Genomic DNA, 15891 nt, shown 5'->3' with positions numbered 1-15891 from the left:
AAGATATCAGTCTTCTACAGTCTAACCCTAACTATCATAAAAGCTTTTAACATGCAGGTTGAAAATAAACCATCATACTAGGAAAGAATAAGCTTCCTTGCTCCAACTTGATCTAAAAATAATGATATAAAGAGACTACAATGCAGGCAATCTCAAACTAAAGACCATACCAGCATTTTAACAACAATGCATATCTCAACCTCATTGACTAGTTGTCTTCTAAGGTCATGCAAGTATATATGAGCTCTTAAAACTGTAGGTGAGTATGAATAATGAGAAAAGACTTTCTGAAAAACTGGCTTAAGGACCACTACTACTTCATATCTAAAGGGTTAGTTGTACTATCACTGATAACAGAATATACCAAACAACTGGATCTTTGACTGAATGAAGACTCAAAGATTATATCTTCCTTCCCTTGGCCTCCAGAAAGAAAAACAATCTGTCCTGTTATCTCATATATAGCAATCAGAATCACTGTGGACCCAAGAGTGTGGTTCCTTAAAGTTGTGCTTCAACATGATGAAAACACACATATGGAAGCACCATGGTTGAGGAGAATGTTAAGGAAAGGCTAAAGATGCTACAGCAAAAGGGGCCTTAGATATACAGAGATCTGAACAATTATTAAGTCTTCCAAGCTAAAACATTTCATTTAAAATTCAAGCAACGTACAAATACATGTAATTAAAAACTAAGATGACCATTGGGACTGATCACAGGAAACAGAAAAAGAAATCCAATTTCAAAGATGAAAACAACAGATATATTTTAGAGAAAAAGGCTCCACGACTGTGTTCATGATGTTCGAAAGGATAATACTATGAGCACTGAAGCTACAGTTTTTTATAAGTGCAAAACTGTGTGCATACCACAGCACTAGATACATATTTTTTCAAATACCAAAAACAAATTACTAAAAATGTAAGAATCATAGAATATTAGAATCTGAAGAGACATTAGGGACACTGTCTCACTTTATAAACAAAGACATTAAGTTTATTAAGTGACTTGTCCAAGGATACAAGGTATGTCTAATTTTCTTCTAATGAATTAATATAAACATTATGTTTTAAAATTGACATAAGTTTTCAAATAGCTAGACTGGGGGTGATCAGTAGGGGACTGGGAAGGATGGCTATAACAAGGTACATTAGTATCTTTAGGTTTAATTTGTATGTCTACAAAACCAAATTATATATAAACTATACTGATTCCAAATGAAAAAAAAATTCACAAGAATATAAAACACTGTAAAAATCAGGATTTTAAATCAGTCTACAAACACATCATGCATCATATTACATATTAAAGTAAATGTCCACAGTAAAATTACTTTGGGGAATAAGACAGACAATCAAACACCCCTAATCATGCAGGGAAAAGTATAAAACATTACAAATAAGCAAAAGAATGAAATTTTAAAACAAGAGGAATGAAAAGAGGGAAAAATATTTCCATGCACAGAAAGACAGATATCTTGGAATATGACTTCTAAAAACATCAATACTAATTCTGATAAAACTTAAACTAAATTTGCACAAGGTCCAAAAGGACTCTGCATAAACATTCCTGAATGAATGTGCTAACTTACATGGACATGAGGATAACCTATGAAGTCATATTTCAAAACAACATTACTCTGTCTGGTCTGTACCTTTTTTATTGCCATATATGAGCCGTTCTTCAGATGGAGAGTCCAGAAAAAAGGAAGTGAATGATGGAGAAAAGGTGGTTGAGACAAATAAAAAGATAGAGATTTAACTTGGCAGTGGTACTGAAGAATGAATGTAGAAAGAAAGAGAGAATAATGAAGGCCCTCATATTTGAAAATTTGAAAAATGTAGTATTGTAGAATCTGAAGAATAAAAGAGGGATGCCACTGAGTAAAGCTCTAAAGTAGAGATTTCTTAAAAGATATGTGTTCAGAAGAAATTATGGACAGAATGGTTATAATATTTGATGAAAGTAGACATAATTAAGGACAGAAAAAAACACGTGAAAACACATAAGACTGATAAAAGACTGTGCTAACAACAATCGCACATTTATACTCATACCCCTAAAGAAATGTGTCATCCATGGAAGTATGTTAAGTGAAAGGTAATGACACAAATCAGACACAAACTTGTGTGGTTCTTCAATGACAACATCATCTGCAAAATCTGTAGTATATACAGGTAACTTTATAAACCACCTCAGTGAAAAACCTTACCTATTCTCAATAAATAAAGCAAAAGCTCAGCCTCCTACACTATATAAGAATACATGTTTTCTTGAATCTAAATTGCAGAACTTTTGCATACAATCAGAAGCAACATGTACTTAATGTTCTCAATCCAGTCTGGGAGTTTGGGGGGCATCTTTTTGCAAAAATAGCAACAGACTGTTTCAAAGCAAGTAATAGCTCTAAGAGTAGGCAGTACTGGTTGTTTCATTTGAATTTAAGGTATCTTTCATTCTAATGCTAAGACACATGATTGCATTACAGGAAATGCAAAGTTTAGTAACACTATAACACATATAGATTATGTATTTTCTTTACCAAACTGAAGACAAAAAGTTAAATATCTGAAAGAAATAGTAGGCATTCTAATTATCAGTCTTCAAAAAATTTTATGACTAAATAATACCTCTAAAAGGGAAGCTATATGCATTTCTAGATGCAATGTTCATAAAAATTTGTCTTAAAAACAACCCCACACATACATTAAACAATTCAGAGTACCAAAGATACATCTTTTAAGAATAAAGATTCTTATTCCTTTACCTAATCTCAGACTTGAACATACAAAAAATGCTCTTTCCTTCCTGCCACTATGTAATCACTAATTCTGCTACCTCCTTTTCCCCAAAGAAAAGCTAAATCCTCATTCTGCCTCCACAGCAAACCCCATTCCATCAAATTTTCTTTCTTAAGTCAGATTTCTTCCCAGACCATCCAAGGATGGTTCCATTGCTACAAAGGAAAAGAGGAAGGTGAAGAGAAGCCCTGCCATCATGGTAAAAGAAAAGGAGAAAAGAGGAATGGGATAAGGGGGATGAAATAAGGAAATATGAGTGAGGAGAAATATACCTAGTTCTGGTAGCTCTGTTCTTTATCCCTTTCAAAACCTTAGTATCTACCCTAATATCCTCTCCCATATTCCTTCCATGTTCTTCATCTCCCAAATCACTTCCATTCCTCCATGCAAACACCTACATGTATATTTTTCTTAAGAGTTCCTGCTCCTAATACTTTATAGGGCAAAGGTGAAAAAATGAGGAATAAATGCAACTGTCATGTTGGCTGTGAAGGAACATCTATTTCTAGTATTCAAAGCTGGAACTCAATGTATTTTCCCATAGAAACATTGTCATAAATGGTGCTGAAAAGATTTTAAATTACTTAAGAGTGGGAAATAATTTTCATCTTCTCTATTCTCATTTATGGATGAGAAGACCCCAAAAAATTAAGTGAATTTTCCAAGATTATGCTGCTAGTAAATAGTAGTGACAAGATACCTAAATCATTATCTTTTTCATTAAGTCATAATGTTTCTCTAATAATCAAATTCAATTTCCTTGGAATCTAATGATGTAAAAAGTGAAAAATTAGCATAATATATCACACTGATAGAAAAACATTAATATGCATATAATCTTCTAACTACAGGGTAATACATTTTGTATGTTCATTTATGTGATTTTTAAAAATATTTTTTAGTTGTAGATGGACATAATATCTTTATTTTATTTGTTTATTTTTATGTGGTGCTGGGGATCAAACCATTGCCTCATACATGCCAGGCAAGCGCTCTACCACTGAGCCACCCCAACCCATTTACCTTTTTTTTTTTTTTTTAAAGAATATGATATATTTATTTCTTGGTTGAATTTCAAAAAAATGATTTAGTGTCTATTTTCATATAAATCATAGGTACCTAAAATCAAGTAACAAAAAAACTTTTTGCTTTTTCAGGGAGGGGAGTATAGGGGATTGAAGCCAGGGATACTTTACCTCTTTCCCCAACCCTTTCTATTTTTTGTTTTGAGATACGATCTAAGTTGCCAAGGCTAGTCTGAAACTTGCAATTCTCCTGCCTCAGTTTCCCAAGTAGCTGGGAAGGTGTGCCACTACATCCAGCTATTGCTTTTTTTTTTTTTCGTGGTACTAGGGATTGAACCCAGGGCCTTGTGCATGCGAGGCAGGTACTCTACCAACTGAGCTATATCCCCAGCCTAGCCTTTGTTTTTTATTATAGAAAAAAAGAATAAAGCATTACCTACTACTATTTCTATTCAACATACTATTGACATTGCTAAGAATTTTTAAAGATAAAAGGAAAGGAGGGCTGGGTTGTAGCTCAGTGGTAGAGCACTTGCCTAGCACATATGAGGCCCTGGATTCAATACTCAGCACCACATAAAAAATAAATGAATAAAATAAAGCTATGGGGGCTGGAGATGTGGCTCAATCGGTAGCGCGCTCGCCTGGCATGCGTGCGGCCCGGGTTCAATCCTCAGCACCACATACCAACAAAGATGTTGTGTCCACTGAGAACTAAAAAATAAATATTAGAAATTCTCTCTCTCTCTCTCTCTTTCTCTCTCTTTAAAAAAAAAAAAAAAAAGCTATGAAAAATAAATAAATAAAGGTATTGTGTACATCTACATCTAATTTTTTTTTTAAAAAAAGGAAAGGAAAGGTTAAAAATAAGAAAGTAATAATATCAGCTTTATGTAAATGATATATTTTAAAAGTTATGGAAAATAATTAAAAATTGCTGTATAAAATAATTCTATTGACCTAAATTGTTAAATGTAAGTCCACAAATATATAATATATTACTTTATATAGCTAGAAAATATGCTGAGAAATGCCAGTTATAATAATAATAGGAATATAAAATATTAAAGTATTAATTTAACTTGATGATAATCATTTTTTAAACAAAACTACATATTATCTTAAATGAAATAATTATATATTTGATAGAGTAATTATAGTAAATAAAGTTATTTTATAGATATCTTTAGTTTGGAAGATACAGGTATAGAGTTATATAATACCAACTGAAATACTCACTTGGTATTTCACAGCATTTGACAAATTACTAAAAAACTTTACCTAACAAATTCAGTAGGCAATGTGCCAAGAATTATTTCAATGACTCTCGATTATTCATTATCTCAATGCCTATATTTTGAAGTAGGTAATATCCTCACTTTGAAGAGAAGGGAAACAGAGGTTAAGTGACTTGCCTGAAGCCACACACGCATTGTAAGGACCTATAGTATGAGCCTGGAACTTACAACAGTGATATCAGAACAGGAAAAAGAAATATCTACTTAAAATCATTTAAAATTTTTAATAAAAAGCATTTGACAAAATACGTTAAGCTAAAAAACTTCTACACAAACATCAAAAGAAAATCAAAAGCATAAAATATTACTACTAAGCTTATTATCCAAACCAAAAAATAACTGATATAAATGTATAAGAGTAAAAGCATATCTTTATGCCTACCACCAAGAGATAGCAGTAACGTTTCTATACAGTCACTCCACAATTTCAACAAATGGGTTTACAAGTGTGTAAGAATCACTCTTGTGGATGGGAATATAGCATTGTGGTAGAGTATCTGCTTAGCATGCCAGAGGCCTTAAGTTCAATCTCTAGTACAACAAAAACAAAAGCAAACAAACAAATAAAACACTTGTTGTGGTTAGAAAAAAATTTGCATAGTTTTTACTCAGATTTTGTTCAATAAGTGATCAATTAAGGTGAATAGTTTACACAGCAAGAAAAATAGCACCATTAAAAATCAAAGAAATGTAAATTTATCCAACTCTAATTTCCTACTAGACAGCCATCAAGCAAAATCAGAAAAAATGACCAAAATTCGAAGAGGTGGGACCCTATGGAGACAGGTGCAGGGATTCACTGCTAGAAGTAATTCATATTGTTCACAATTTTTCTGCACAGCAATGTGGTTGTTAACACATAAAATAGTGAGGCTAATATTCATATTCTTTAAGTCTATAATTTCCATCATGAAATTTTTCCAAGTAGCAAAATAAAAGCTATTGTACAAATACGTTATTGCACTACAATTCATAATGAAGATAATTTAGGACAGCACAATTGCCAAATATGAGATTAATGAAGAAAATTATGCCATATTAATAAACACAGAAATATATAGGCATTGCTGGGAGTGATGGCGTGCACCTGTAGTCCCAGCTATTAGGGAGGCTAAGGCAGAATACGTTGAGCCCACGAGTTTGAAGCCAGCTTAGGCAACATATCAAGTCCCAAAAAGGTAAAGGCAAAGGCAAAGGCAAAGGGAAAAGCAAAGGGGAAGGGAAAGAGAAGAAAAGAAAGAAGGAAGGAAAGAAGAGAAGGAGGTAAGAAGAAAGGGAGATACAGCTCTTAAATCTTACCAATATGTAGACCATATTTAACACATGAAAATATTTAAATACTGACAACTATAAAAAACAGTAAAAACAAACACATTATAATTTGTTTACCTTTTTATTTACTCAGTTAAAGTCTTAAATAAAAATTTCAAAATGTCAAAACTAAAGCAACTATAATGCACCAATAAAACAATACAGGAAAAAAGGAATTTTTTTCCCTATGGTATTCACTTATATTATAAATATGCATCGAGTACATAGACTTATTGGCTTATATAGAATTAGCAACCATATATAACCTTGTTTCTATGGAAAAAATCATTTCATAATTTCTAGTAAACTAACAAATGGTCCTTTAGAACATAACCACACTAAATTGAGAATAGCTTAATCTGGTGTCTGCAAAGAAGAAGTGAAAGCAATACTGGGAGTTCATGCATGTTTCTAATTTACTAAGAATACTACTACACTAAATCCTGACTTCAAAAAGCAGTGTTCATATTCATGAAGAACCACATCCCACTAATATTTTTCAATCTTCCTTTTCTTCTGTTCTATCTTTCAAATTTTCCCTTTTCTAAAATTCACCTTTTTCTTCATATCACTATTTAAAAATACTTATAATTATTTAAAAATATTAAACATTATCTGAAAGTGACTTGTCACTTATCAAACAGGATAGCCATCTGAAAACACTTTTCTTTTGCAATAAAGTATATATTGAGGCTGAACAGTTAAGAGATACCATTTCAAATAAAAAATAGTAAGATAAGTAATCATACCATCAAACTGGTCTTCACCTTCAGTCATTAATTCATCATCAGAGCAAATACTCAGAACATTTACCAACATTTCTGTCACTATTCAAAAAAGAAAAAAAGTTACATGTTAGTTGCCCATAACAACTGTCTACGAATGCACAGCAAGGATTCATACAAAAGGCCAAATAATGTTTAACTCAAGAAGACACATTCTGATAGCAGGAATAATGAAATTAAGTTTGTAAAGGCTTTCAAAATGAATGCAGGAATAAGAAGTCTGAGAGAAAGCAATTCTTTTATGGAATAAATTTTCAAGTCCCTCAGGAAAAAAAAAATCAAACCCCAAAGAGATGAGAACAGAGAAATAACAGATGAATGTACACATTTCAAGTCTTCATTCATGGATATGGCATTAAAGAGTAAGAAAATAATCACGGCACAGATCTCCTGTTTCAAAAATGTCCCAGGATTCAATCTTTCAAAAACCAGCCACAGGGGCTGGGGTTGTGACTCAGCGGTAGAGCACTAGCCTAGCACATGTGAGGTGCTGGGTTCGATCCTCAGCACCATATTAAAAATAAATAAATAAATAAATAAAGTATTGTGTATATATATATATAAATAAAGAATGAACAGCCACAGCAAATTTATTTTTAAGATTACTAATGACCATGTGACAATCTGAATCCATGGCTCTTTCATAGGCTTATTCCTCTCCTTGATTATATTAAATTTCCCTTCTCTCTTTTTTTGGTTACCAGGAATCTACTCTTCTGGTTTTCCTACTTGTGAGACCATGTTTTCAAACAAAATTTGTATGTCTTCAAGATCCTCTCTGCAGTCTTATTCTTTTTATAAGTCCCATTTCTTAACAATTCCATCCATTACTAAATTATAGTTTAAATATCATCTTCTTGCAGATGATTCCAGAATCTCTCCCACCCCCATCACTACTGTGATACTGGGGATTAAACCCAGGAGTACTTTACCACTGAGCTATTACCCCTCTACCTTTTATTTTTTATTTTGAGATAGGGTACTATTATTTTGCTGAGGCTGATCTCAAACTTGGGATCTCCTACCTCAGCCTCCCAAGTAGGTGGGATTAAAGGTATGTACCACCATGCCCAGCTAATTCCAAAATCTTTATTTCCAGTCTTGATCTCTTCTTCAGGTTCTGGATTTCCTTGATAGTTTATTGCCAAACTGTCTTAAACCATTTGTATATTGTTTGCTTTGCCAACTAAATTGAAAGTCCCATGAGTGCAGGACATTGTTTTGTTCTCCACTTAGGTTTGGTTTCCAGAGCCTAACACAATGTCTGGCACAAAATAGGCACCCAATAAATATCTAACAAATTAGTCCATAAAATAAGAAAGATATGGACTGGGGACATAGCTCAATTGATACACTGCTTGCCTCAAATGCACAGGGCCCTGGGTTCAATCCCCAGCACCACACACACACACACACACACACACACACACACACACAAAAAAAAAAAAATTAAGTTTCAATTAATAAATAAAAGTACCTATTGACTTTTAGCCAGTGGATGTTCTGAAATGAATATACCCAGAATAAAATTCAGTATCACTGCTACAAACCTACTTTTCCTTCTACAAACGTATTAAAAGCACAACCTATGCTAGGTAAGTATGCTAAGGCTTTGGGATTCAGATATGAAAGGCAGTCTTTAACCATAAAAAGCTTATCAACTACGGAGGGAGACCAACATATCAAACAAAAGTGAGTGATAAAAACTATTCTGTAAGTATTCAAAGATATCAAAGACCTTCTGGAAAAGGAAAGACTTCTGGTAAATGACAAATCCACTGAAAAGAACAAAGTATCACGATACTTATAAAAATTAACTCAAAATGGAACAAAGACCCATACATAACAGCTAAAACTATAAAACTCTTAGTAACAAAATAAAACTCAGTAAAAAACAGAGGGGTTATCTCTGAGCTTGGATTAGGCAATGGTTTCTTCAATATGACACCAAAAGCATAAACAACAAAACACAAAATAGATAAATAGTACTTATCAAAATGTTGCTGGGCATGGTAGCACCAGCTTATAACTGCAGCTACTCAGGAGGTTAAAGCAGGAGGATCACTTGAGCTCAGGAGTTTGGGGCCAGCCTGGGCAATATAGTAAGATCCTGTCTCAAAAATAAAACAAAACAAGAAGTCTTGTGTTTCAAAGGACACTGTTAAGAAAACGAAAAGCCAACCCACAGAATGGGAGAAAATATTTGCAAACCATTTATCTAATAAGAGATTTGCTTCTAGAATACATAAAAAAAAGAGATCTACAGTTTAAAAAAAAAAGAAGAAAAAAACCTAATTATAAATAAACAAAGGATTTGAAAATACATTAATGTAAAGATATATAAATGGCCAACAGCCCATGAAAAGATGTTCAATATCATTATTCACTGGGCAAATACAATTCAAAAGTACTTTATAGGGGCTGGAGTTGTGGCTCAGTGGTAAAGTGCTTGCCTAGTGGGTGTGAGGCACTGGGTTAGATCCTCACCACCACATAAAAATAAATAAAATAAAATAAAATAAAATAAAGGGACAGGGGTTGTGGCTCAGCGGTAGAGCGCTCACCTAGCATGTGCGGGGCCCTGAGTTCAATTCTCAGCATCACATAAAAATGAATGAATGAGGACTGGGGTTGTGGCTCAGCAGTAGAGCACTTGCCTAGCTCATGCAGGGTCCTGGATTCAATTCTCAGCACCATATAAAAATAAATAAAGTAAAGGTATTGTGAAAAAAAATGAATGAATGAAATAAAGGTATTATGTCCAACTACAGCTAAAATATAAATATTTTTAAAATAAAATAAAATAAAGGTGTTGTGTTTCATCTATAACTAAACATAAATAAAGTAAACCACTTTATATTTACTATGATAGCAACAATAAAAAGGACAAATAATAACAAGTATTGGCAATGACATGGACAAACTAGAATCATTACACACTGCAGGTAAGGCTGTAAAATGATACAGATGCTTTGGAAAACAGATTGGCAGACCTTCAAAAGGTTAATCAGATCAAAGAGTTACCATAAGCCACAGCAATTTCACTCCCAGGACGACACCCAAGAAAAATAAAAAATAAAGTCTACACAAAAATTTGGACATGAATGTTCTTCTCAGCATTATTCATAATAGTCAAAGTAGAAAGTAAGTCAAAAACTGATGATTTGATAAACAAAATAGGGTATATCCATATAATAGAATATTATTTAGTCATAAAAAGGAATGAAGAACTGGTTCATACTATAACATGGATAACCTAAAAATTTTATGGAAAGAAACCACACAAAAACCACATGTTGTATTTTCATTTATATGAAGTGTCTGGAACAGGCAAATCTATGGAGACAGTACATTAGTCGCTGCCTAATGGCAAGGAGAGGTTGTGGGGAAATAAATGCTAACAGGCATGGATAGAATTTCTTTAAGGGGATGATGAAAAAAATGTTCCAAACTTGACTGTGGTAATGACTGCAAAAAAAGTCTACAGAATATACTAAAAACCATTTAATTATACAATTTAAATAGATCCATCATATATATATATATATATATATATATACATCATATGATATATATATTTCAATGAGACTATTATGAAAAATAAAGAAAAAGGATGAAAGCATAAAACTTAAAAGACATAGCTGATTTTTAAAGAAACTATCCATTCTGTGTTATAGCTGGAACATAAGAATATGCAACAGAAAGGGAGAAAATAAGGCTGAAGAAACTTCAAGTCAAAGAATCTGTGTAACAAGTTAATGTACATTTTGAAAATTATATAGAAACATTTATGAATACTAAAATAGTATATTTTAAGTAAATAATATTTATCATCTAGAATCCTGACTGGGAAAGAATGGTCAGAAAGTCATAGCCAAGTAGTAGCTTGAGAAAAATGTCAAATGAGAGAAATGTTATTTATTTTTTATTTTAAAATCAGATAGATCTGAATAATTCATAAAAGAGCTAGTCAAGAGATCTGAGGAAGTCAGGTGTGGTGGCACACATCTGTGATCCCAGCAACTCAGGATGAGGATCTAAAGTTCAAAGCCAGCCTAAACAACTTAGCGAGGCCCTAAGCAACTTAGTGAGACCCTGTCTCAAGATAAAAAATAAGAAGGGCTGGGGATATGACTCAGTGGTAAAACACACCTAATTTCAATTCCTGGCTACCCGCCCGTCCCCCCACCCCACCCCCTACAAAAAAAAGAGAGAGTCTGAAGAGCAGAGAATGTGAATGATAAATCAAATTTCCTGGAGCAGGAGGAGCTGAGAGGTAAGAGAATCTAAGGACAAGTTAGAAGGGCAAGCCTTTGGATAGAAGGGTTACCTTCTCAACAAGAATTCAAGAAAAGTATTCTAATAAAGTAGGAAACAATAAAGAGAGAAAGTGGCTGTTACTGACAAGTATGTTCATTGAGTGAAGAAAATAGCTGGAAGAAGTATTTAAGAAGAGAAAAGATGAAAATTTAGGCTCTATCCTAAGGAAAATGGAAGAAGCATACTATAAACCTAAAGAATATTTGGCTACTACTGAGAGCTCAGGTAATGTTAGATATCAAGGGATGGGTTGGACAAAGAAGAGCACACCTGTAATCTCAGTGGCTTGGGAGGCTGAAGCAGGAGGATTATAAATTCAAAGCCAGCCTCAGCAAGAGCAAGGCCCTAAGCAACAGAGTGAGACCCTGTCTCTAAATAAAATATCAAATAGGGCTGTAGATGTGGCTCAGTGGCCAAGTACCCCTGAGTTCAATCCCCAGTACCTTCCCCCTAGCCCCTCCCAAAAAAAAGAAATCAAGGGGTGGCACCAATTTGTAAGGCTGTATGAATATCTCCAATAGTGCTCTATACCTGGGCTGTAATAATGAAGAAATGGATGGCTGTACTTAAATAGAGCCAAAGTTGATTGGACAAATGAATTACACAAAGGAGAGAAAGGAGTTTGACATTATGTTAGGAAGGAAGAAAGTAAAAAAGAGATCCAACTATTAAGAAAATAATATAGTCCTGTAAGCCCAGTGACTCATGAGCCTGATGCAGGAGGAATGCAAATTCAAGCCCAGCCTCAGCAACTTAGTAAGGCCCTAAGCAACTTAGTGAGACCCTATCTAGAAAAATTCAAAAGAACTAGGGATATAGCTCAGTAGTAAAGTACCCCTGGGTTCAATACCTAGAATCAAGAAAAAAAAAGAAAGAAAGAAAATGACAAAGGCCAAAAGATCCCAATGAAGAGGAAGAAAAGCAATAACTAGAGTGGAAAGTTGCTAAGAGAAGAATTTTCTCACTAGCGTTTGTTAATGGTATTATCTTTGGCAGATTCAAAATATCCAAGTCATCTTCAACCACTTCTACTCCTTAAACATGTAATCTTTTTTCATTGCTTCTACTTCCACAGTTCTTTTGGTTCTCCACATTCTCTATTCCTAATGCTACCACAGCTTCATTAAGTCTCTAGCTGGGCACCAGGGATTGAACTCAGACCTATTTTGTATTTTATTTAGAGACAGGGTCTCACTGAGTTGCTTGGTGCCTCCACATTGCTGAGGCTGGCTTTGAACTCGCAATCCTCCTGCCTCAGTCTCTGGAGCCACTGGGATTACAGGCTTACGCCACCATGCCTAGTTCTACTTAACTTTTGATGTAGCTTCATAATAGGTTTCCCAGTCTCTAGTTCTTCCATCCAATTCATTCACCACCACAATTTTTCTCCTTTTTTGCTAGTGCTGATAGAACTCAGAGCCTTGCACATTCTAGTCAAGCTCTCTACCTGAACTAAATTTGCACTGAACTAAATTCCCAGTTCAGGATTTTTTTTCTAAATGTCTACCAAAGTCATAATTGTTTCAGTGACTTGTAATAATTTATTAAAGTTCTAATTTCTTTGTGTGGTGATCAACATCCTCATGATGCAATTGGTGACAATTTTTTTCAAACTTTATCTAGTACTCTCCAGCCATATTACATCTTATCATCATTATTTATGTATCTCAAGTCTTCTATTAATCTGCAAATATTACTTGTTTTTTTTTTGTTTTTTTTTTTTTTTTTAATTTGTGGTGCTGGGGATTGAACCCAGAGCCTTGTATATGGGAGGCAAACACTCCATCAACTAAGCTATACCCCTGCCCTACTTGTCTCTTTAGTACCTTTAGTATCTTAGTACCCTGAATAAAAGAGACGCTTTAAAAAATGTATTCAATAGCCAATATGGTGGCACATGCCTGCTATCTCAGCACCTCAGGAGGCTGAGGCAAGAGAGCCACAGATTCGAGGCCAGCCTCAGAAAGTTAGTGAAATCCTGTCTCAAAATTAAAAAATAGAAAAGGACAGGATATAGCTCAGTGGTAAAGAGCCCCTGGGTTCAATCCCCAGTTAAAAAAAAAAAATTAAATGAGTAAGTCTACATGTATGATAGTTTCTGGAAGAGCACACCATTCTGCATTCCCTAAAACAGAGGTTTTCAATAGGGCCAGTAAGCCTAAAACAGATTACCAATTCACTTCAGATGTATGACTATACTAAAAATGTTCTGTATAGTATGACATATGTTTCTACCAAATATTCCCTTTCTCAAAAGAGTTCTGTGGGCTGGATATGGAGCTCAGGGCTAGAGTGCTTGTTTAATGTGCATGAAGCCCTGAGTTTGATCTTTAGCACTGCCAAAAAAAAAAAAAAAAGAAAAGAAAAACAAAGAAGGAATTCTATATTAAGAAACTGACATTTTTTGGGTAAAGTTACTTTTAAAAAATGAATCATTGTAAAGAAATATTTTGAAGTACATATAAATTCAAAAAAATACTAGCTGTGATTTTCTTCAAAATAATTTGGATATATAGGGAGGAGAGTAGTGGATAGGAATATAAATGACATAGATTGGCCATATATGCTCAGAGTTTTCCAGTTTAAGGTTTTGATACACCAACAAAAATATGTGAAAAAATGAAATTAAAAAGGGGTTCTTATTCTCCAAAAAAGGTTAAAGAAACTCTGCTTTTATCTGTGATGCTATGATTGAACTACTTCTCATATACCAACCCCACCCCCCGGCCCCCCGCAAAAAAACCAGGTTGCTAAGTATAATATATCCCATACACTTTAAACCATCCTCTCAGGAAGTCTCTAGCTTGGGTTAGTTGTTTCCCAGGGTCTAGACCAGAGTGAAACTGGTTTTTTGTGTGTAGTACACATGAAATGTCACTTGTATTTATTTAGAAACAAGAAGTACTTAGGCTAAAACTTAGGTGGTCAGGGTTACAGTTTTCTATCACATGCAGAAAAAAAAGATGGGGAGGGATCTCATGAAAATCAAAGGGAGATCAGTGAAAGAAAGAGATGAGAGGGTGGGAGGAAAGGAGGGAGGGATTGCATTGGCCAAATTATATTGTTAAATTGTATGTATGTATGAATACATAACAAACCCCATCGTATGTACAATTGTAATGCACCAATTAAAAAAAAAGTAGTTAGGCTAAACAAACAGCTATCATGTATTAAAATGTTAAATCTGAAGCCAGGCAAGATGGCGCACACCTGTAATCCTAGTGGCTCGAAAGGCTGAAACAGGAGGATCTTGAGTTCAAAGCCAGCCTCAGCAAAAGCACGCACTAAAGCAACTCAGTGAGACTCTGTCTCTAAATAAAATACAAAATAGGGCTGGGGATGTGGCTCAGTGGTTGAGTGCCCCTAAATTCAATCCCTGTATCCCTGACCCCTAAAAAAAAAAAAAAAAGTTAAATCTGAAGAGTTTGAGAAAATTCTATTAATGCTCTAGAAAGTGGCTAGGATTCCATGTGTGCAATATTAAAATCTAAGCTCTCTCTCTTTTTTTTTTCCCCCTTGCCCATACAGGGGTTGAACCCAGGGCTGCTTAACCACTGGGCCACAACCTTAGTGCCCCCTATTTAAAAACTTTTATTTATCTATTTTAGTTGTAGTTGGACACAATACTTTATTTTATTTATTTATTATGTGGTGCTGAGGACCAAACCCAGTGCATCACACATGCTACTCAGCTCCTTTTTTATTTTTTATTTTGAGACAGGATCTCAACAGATTGCTGAGGGCCTCACCAAGTTGCTGTGGCTGACTTTGAATTTGTGATCCTCCTGCCTCAGCCTCACTTTTTTAATTTAGAAAAGACCACACAGAAAAATAACAAAAATGCTCAAAAGATTTAAATATTTCCATTTCTTATGAGATAAAATGATTTAGAGTGGCAAAAGAAGAACCAAGATGATTTAGTAGAATTGAAATGTGGGAACATCAATAGAAAGCCTAATATTCTCCATATTTATTTCACTTGTAGGAGATCCACAGAAATTAAATTTTCTCATCTCTCAAAAGGAGGTGGACTACATAATTAAGTTTGCTTATGAGCTCTAAAACACTATGATGTCCTAGTTTTTCACAGGTACATTGAGAAAAACCTATTACCTTTATTTCTTTCCTTATTTAAACATTCACAGCATCAACCTTTAAGTTAGATTTAATGAAACATTTCCTTAAGTGGAGGCATCACGGAATCAAATTATAGATACTCTCAAAAGTCCCTTTTCTTCCTACTTATCTTTCTGGCCCCCAGTAGCTTTCCTCACCATATTACATTAAAATAGCTGAGTTGCAGTCTAGCCTGGAGGCCAGAGAGTAAGCAAGATGAATGCTTAAATTC

General features: G+C 34.2%; 1 protein-coding gene across 7 annotated transcripts in view; it reads right to left on the bottom strand.

Moving 5' to 3' along the window:
• The window catches only part of Ppp3cb (protein phosphatase 3 catalytic subunit beta), a 53170-nt gene that overhangs the window by 10123 nt on the left and 27156 nt on the right, over window positions 1–15891 (bottom strand). For 4 of the 7 annotated variants that reach the window (XM_078040407.1, XM_078040412.1, XM_078040388.1 and 1 more), the window contains exon 10: window positions 7188–7265. In XM_078040407.1, the coding sequence (XP_077896533.1) occupies window positions 7188–7265 (78 nt within the window). Of the gene's footprint in view, window positions 1–1657; window positions 1685–7187; window positions 7266–15891 lie in introns of all 7 variants that reach the window. The other 3 variants (XM_078040400.1, XM_078040383.1, XM_078040385.1) reach the window with 1 other exon arrangement.

Source organism: Ictidomys tridecemlineatus, chromosome 1 (genome assembly GCF_052094955.1).
Source record: "Ictidomys tridecemlineatus isolate mIctTri1 chromosome 1, mIctTri1.hap1, whole genome shotgun sequence".
Lineage (NCBI taxonomy): Eukaryota > Metazoa > Chordata > Mammalia > Rodentia > Sciuridae > Ictidomys > Ictidomys tridecemlineatus.
This window is presented reverse-complemented; position numbering and strand designations above follow the sequence as displayed.